This window comes from Melanerpes formicivorus, unplaced genomic scaffold, assembly GCF_026170545.1.
Source record: "Melanerpes formicivorus ecotype bairdi unplaced genomic scaffold, bMelFor1.0.p_v2 SCAF_1606, whole genome shotgun sequence".
In the NCBI taxonomy this organism is placed as follows: Eukaryota; Metazoa; Chordata; class Aves; order Piciformes; family Picidae; genus Melanerpes; species Melanerpes formicivorus.
Genome location: NW_027143958.1, coordinates 37,874 through 44,406, shown reverse-complemented (window position 1 = coordinate 44,406; position 6,533 = coordinate 37,874). Strand labels below are relative to the sequence as shown.

Below are 6,533 nucleotides of genomic sequence, written 5' to 3'. Positions count from 1 at the left end.
CCAGTGGGCACCCAGAGGGCACCCTAGCACCCAATGGGCACCCAGAGGGCACCCCAGCACCCAATGGGCACCCCAGGGATAGCCAATGGGCAACCCAGAGGGTACCCCAGGAATAGCCAGTGGGCACCACAACACCCTATGGGCACCCAGTGGGCACCACAAGGATAGCCAGTGGGCACCCAGTGGGCACCACAACACCCGATGGGCACCCCAGGGATAGACAATAGACACCCAATGGGCACCCCAGCACCTGATGAGTACCCCAGGGATAGCCAGTGGGCACCCAGAGGGCACCCCAGCCCCGATGGGCACCCCAAGGATAGCCAATGGGTACCAAATGGGCACCCCAACACTCAATGGGCACCCCAACACTCAATGGGCACCACAAGGATAGCCAATGGGCATCCAGTGGGCACCCCAGCACCCGGTGAGTACCCCAGGGATAGCCAGTGGGCACCCCAACGTTCAAGGGGCACCACAAGGATAGCCAGTGGGCACCCCAGCACACAATGGGCACCCCAAGAATAGCCAATGGGTACCTAATGGGCACCCCAACACCCAGTGGGCACCTCAACACTGAATGGGCACCCCAGAGATAGCCAGTGGGCACCCAGTGGGCACCCCAGGGATAGCCAATGGGCACCCAGAGGGCACCCCAGCACCCGATGGGCACCCCAAGGATAGCCAAATGGGTACCAAATGGGCACCCCAACACCCAATGGGCACCACAAGGATAGCAAATGGGCACCCAATGGGCACCTCAACACCCAATGGGCACCACAAGGATAGCCAATGGGCACTCAATGGGCACCTCAACACTCAATGGGCACCCCAAGGATAGCCAATGGGCACTCAATGGGCACCTCAACACTCAATGGGCACCACAAGGATAGCCAGTGGGCACCCAATGGGCACCCCAGCACTCAATGGGCACCCCAAGGATAGCCAATGGGCACCCAATGGGCACCACAGCACTCAATGGGCACCCCAAAGATAGCCAATGGGCACCCAGTGGGTACCCCAACAGCCAATGGGCACCCCAAGGATAGCCAGTGGGCACCCAATGGGCACCCCAGCACTCATGGGCACCCCAAGGATAGCCAATGGGCACCCAGTGGGTACCCCAACACCCAATGGGCACCCCAAGGTTAGGTAACGGGCACCTAATGAGCACTTCAACACCCATGAGACACCCCAGGGGCACCCTATGGGCGCTGTTAGGGCTGTGTGGGCACCCCCTGGGCACTCAGGGGTAGCCAGTGAGTATACAATGGGCACCCCAACACCCAATGGGCACCACAAGGATAGCCAATGGGCACCCAGTGGGCACCCAACACCCAGCAGGAACCCACTGGGCACCTCAGCACCCAATGGGCACTCACCAAGCACACTGGCACCCAGAGGGCACTCATCATGGCATGCATGGGAACACATACATGAAGTGTGCACCCTGGCACCTAATGGGCACCCTTACACCCACTGGGCACCCTGGCACCTAATGAACACCCAGTAGGCACCCTGGCACTCGCTGGGCATCCTCACACCTACTATGCACCCCTATGCCCAATGGCACCCAATGCCCCGCACCCTTGCACCCAGTGGGCACCCACGAGGCACCCTTCAACCTGATGGGCACCTTGGCACACAGTGGGCACCCAAGAGCCAGCCTTTCACCTGATAGACACTCAAAGGGCACCCTGGCACCCAATGGGCACCCAAAGAGAACTCTGGGCAACCAACCCTGCAACCACAAGCACCAAATGGGCACCTACTGGGCACCCTGGCACACAGTCAGGTGACTGGCACACAACGTTCACCCTTTTACACAGTGGGCACCTGTTGGGCACCCTGGCAGCCAGTAGGCACCTGATGAGCACCCAATGGCAGTGCTGGCACCTGATGGGCACCCAGCAGCCACCCATTCACCTGATGGGCACCTGATGGGCACCCAGGTAACCAATAAGCACCTGATGGGCACCCAACAGCCACCCATTCACCCAGTGGGCACCTACTGGGCACCCTGGTAGCCAATAGATACCTAACAAGCACCCAATGGGAACTGGCACCTGATGGGCACCCAGCAGCCACCCATTCACCTGCTGGGCACCCACTGGGAACTGCACCTGCTGGGCACCCAAGAGCCACCCATTCACCTGATGGGCACTCAATGGGAACTCTGGCACCTGATGGGCACCCAGCAGCCATCTATTCACCTGATGGGCACCCAAAGGGAACTCTGGCACCTGCTGGGCACCCAGCAGCCACCCATTCACCTGATGGGCACCTGATGGGCACCCAATGGGAACTCTGGCACCTGCTGGGCACCCAGCAGCCACCCATTCACCTGCTGGGCACCCAAAGGGAACTCTGGCACCTGCTGGGCACCCAGCAGCCACCCATTCACCTGATGGGCACCTGATGGGCACCCAATGGGAACTCTGGCACCTGCTGGGCACCCAGCAGCCACCCATTCACCTGCTGGGCACCCAATGGGAACTGGCACCTGCTGGGCAGCCAGCAGCCACCCATTCACCTGATGGGCACCCAATGGGAACTGGCACCTGCTGGGCACCCAACAGCCACCCATTCACCTGATGGGCACCCAACGGGAACTGGCACCTGCTAGGCACCCAACAGCCACCCATTCACCTGATGGGCACCCAATGGGAAGTGACACCTGCTGGGCACCCAACAGCCACCCATTCACCTGCTGGGCACCCAATGGGAGCTCTGGCACCTGCTGGGCACCCAAGAGCCACCCATTCACCTGCTGGGCACCCAATGGGAACTCTGGCACCTGATGGGCACCCAGCAGCCATCTATTCACCTGATGGGCACCCAATGGGAAAACTGGCACCTGCTGGGCAGCCAGCAGCCACCCATTCACCTGCTGGGCACCCAATGGGAACTCTGGCACCTGCTGGGCAGCCAGCAGCCACCCATTCACCTGCTGGGCACCTGATGGGCACCCAGGTAACCAATAAGCACCTGCTGGGCACCCAATGGGAACTCTGGCACCTGATGGGCACCCAGCAGCCATCTATTCACCTGCTGGGCACCTGATGGGCACCCAGGTAACCAATAAGCACCTGATGGGCACCCAATGGGAACTCTGGCACCTGCTGGGCACCCAACAGCCACCCATTCACCTGCTGGGCACCCAATGGGAACTGGCACCTGCTGGGCACCCAGCAGCCATCTATTCACCTGCTGGGCACCCAATGGGAACTGGCACCTGATGGGCACCCAGCAGCCACCCATTCACCTGCTGGGCACCCAATGGGAGCTCTGGCACCTGATGGGCACCCAGCAGCCTTCTATTCACCTGCTGGGCACCCAATGGGAACTCTGGCACCTGATGGGCACCCAGCAGCCACCCATTCACTTGATGGGCACCCAATGGGAACTCTGGCACCTGCTGGGCACCCAGCAGCCACCCATTCACCTGCTGGGCACCCAATGGGAGCTCTGGCACCTGATGGGCACCCAGCAGCCACCCATTCACTTGATGGGCACCCAATGGGAACTGGCACCTGATGGGCACCCAACAGCCACCCATTCACCCAGTGGGCACCTATTGGGCACCCTGGTAGCCAATAGATACCTAACAAGCACCCAATGGGAACTGGCACCTGCTGGGCACCCAGCAGCCACCCATTCACCTGCTGGGCACCCACTGGGAACTCTGGCACCTGCTGGGCACCCAGCAGCCACCCATTCACCTGCTGGGCACCCACTGGGAACTTTGGCACCTGCTGGGCACCCAACAGCCACCCATTCACCTGCTGGGCACCCAATGGGAACTGGCACCTGATGGGCACCCAACAGCCACCCATTCACCCAGTGGGCACCTATTGGGCACCCTGGTAGCCAATAGATACCTAACAAGCACCCAATGGGAACTGGCACCTGCTGGGCACCCAGCAGCCATCTATTCACCTGATGGGCACCCAATGGGAACTCTGGCACCTGATGGGCACCCAGCAGCCACCCATTCACCTGCTGGGCACCCACTGGGAACTGGCACCTGCTGGGCACCCAGCAGCCACCCATTCACCTGCTGGGTACCCAATAGGAACTCTGGCACCTGCTGGGCACCCAGCAGCTATCTATTCACCTGCTGGGCACCTGATGGGCACCCAGGTAACCAATAAGCACCTGATGGGCACCCAATGGGAACTCTGGCACCTGCTGGGCACCCAAGAGCCACCCATTCACCTGCTGGGCACCCAATGGGAACTCTGGCACCTGCTGGGCACCCAAGAGCCACCCATTCACCTGCTGGGCACCCAATGGGAACTCTGGCACCTGCTGGGCACCCAGCAGCCATCTATTCACCTGATGGGCACCCAATGGGAACTGGCACCTGCTGGGCACCCAGTGGGACCTCTGGCTCCCGATGGGCACCAGTGGGCACTCTCGCACCCAAGAGCAATCCTCTCACTCTGTCAGCACCCTCCCCCATACCCCTCCACCCCCACTCCCCCCAAGACCCCTGCCCCCTCTGGGCAGCCCCCCTGGCACCCGCTGCCCGCCGCGGGCACTCACTCGGAGCCGGAGGAGTCCTCGTCGGCGGTGCCCGCCCGGATGCTCATGGCGATCGGCGTCACCCCCCGCAGCTGCTCCCGCAGGCTCTGCCGGGGCCGGGGGGCGACGCCCCCCCCCCGGCACGGCCCCGGGGACCGTCCCCGGGACCACCCCCAGCCTGCTGCCCTCGCTGCCAGGGGAGCCCGGGGGGGCAGCGGGGCGCTGGGCGCCGCCCCCGCTCGCTGATGGGGGGCAGGGACTTCTTCTTCAGGATGCCTGCGGGGGGGGCAGGGAGGGGGAGGGAAGCAAGCGGAGGTTGGGTGTTGGGAGGCGGGGAGAGCAGCTTGGAGGTGCCCCCCTCCATGGCACCCAGGTGCTTGGGGTTGGGGGGTGCCATCTTTGAGGTGCCCCCCCTCCATGGCACCCAGGTGCTTGGGGTTGGGGGGTGCCAGCTTTGAGATGCCCCCCTCCATGGCACCCAGGTGCTTGGTATTGGGGGGGAGACCAGCTTGGAGGTGCCCCCCCTCCATGGCACCCAGGTGCTTGGGGTTGGGGGGAGACCAGCTTGGAGGTGCCCCCCTCCATGACACCCAGGTGCTTGGGGTTGGGGGAGTGCCAGCTTTGAGGTACCCCCTCCATGGCACCCAGGTGTTTGGGGTTGGGGGGTGCCAGCTTTGAGGTACCCTCTCCATGGCACCCAGGTGCTTTGGGGTTGGGGGGTGCCAACTTTGAGATGCCCCCCACCCAGCCCCCAGATGTTTGATATTGGGGGGAGGGGTGCCAGCTTTGGGGTACCCTCTCCTTGGCACCCAGGTGTCTGGGGTTGGGGGGGTGCCAGCTTTGAGATGCCCCCCTCCATGGCACCCAGGTGTTTGGGGTAGGGGGATGCCAGCTTGGAGGTGCCCCCCTCCATGGCACCCAGGTGCTTGGGGTTGGGGGAGTGCCAGCTTTGAGGTCCCCCCCACCCGGCACCCAGATGGTTGGTATTGGGGGGGTGCCAGCTTTGGGGTGCCCCCCTCCATGGCGCCCAGGTGTTTGGGGTTGGGGGTTACCAGCTTTGAAGTGCCCCTCTCCATGGCACCCAGCTGCTTGGTATTGGGGGGAGACCAGCTTGGAGGTGCCCCCCTCCATGGCACCCGGATGGTTGGTATTGGGGGGGTGCCAGCTTTGGGGTACCCTCTCCATGGCACCCAGATGGTTGGTATTGGGGGGGTGCCAACTTTGAAATGCCCCCCACCCAGCCCCCAGATGTTTGATATTGGGGGGAGGGGTGGCAGCTTTGGGGTACCCTCTCCCTGGCACCCAGGTGTTTGGGGTAGGGGGATGCCAGCTTTGGGGTACCCCCCACCCAGCACCCGGAGGGTTGGGGCTGGGGGGGACTCTGAAGTGCCCCCCAGCCAGATGTACCTTTGTGGGGGTGGGGCAGGGGCAGCAGCGGGGGCAGGCTCTCGCCGTTGGGCCGGGGGGGGTCTCCCCGGGGGGGTCCCTCCACACGCAGGAGCTCGGTGCCCCCCGGGCCCTCGCTGTCGCTCGCCGTGGTCACGAACTCCCCCGGCCAGTACGGACGCCCCGGGGCCACCGAGCTGTCGCCTGGGGGGGGCACAAGGCGGGGGGGGGGGGAGGGGGGGAGGGGGGCGGAGGAGGGGCTGCTGGGATGGGCAAGGGGAGGGCCGGACCCCCCCCTACCCCCCACCCAGCTCGACCCCACTGGGCGACCCCCCCAGCAGCACCTCAGAGAGGGTGAGGGACCCCTCCCCCCCCGGCCTCCTACCCACCCGGTCCTCACTGGGTGCCCCTCTGGCACTCCGGAGTGGGGGAGGGACACTGCCCCCAGCACTGCCAGCCCCCAGCTGGTGCCACCCGCTGGCACCCCAGGCTGGAGGAGAGGCTCCCCCCATTCCCACTGGGTGTCCCCATTGGCACTATGAGCATAGGTAGGGACCCCCCCCCCCTTGCCTCATCCCTCCTGGGTGCCCCCCACCAAGCCCCTGCCAGGCTGAGGGCAC

The 6,533-nt window shown here is 64.2% G+C and overlaps 1 protein-coding gene across 1 annotated transcript in view; it reads right to left on the bottom strand.

Moving 5' to 3' along the window:
* Positions 1–4,544: 4,544 nt before the first annotated feature.
* LOC137461273 (cadherin EGF LAG seven-pass G-type receptor 2-like) overlaps positions 4,545–6,533 on the bottom strand; it is a 38,981-nt gene continuing 36,992 nt past the window's right edge. The window contains 3 exon segments of the mRNA XM_068171072.1: positions 4,545–4,757; positions 4,760–4,803; positions 5,935–6,117. Coding sequence (XP_068027173.1) covers positions 4,545–4,757; positions 4,760–4,803; positions 5,935–6,117 — 440 coding nt within the window.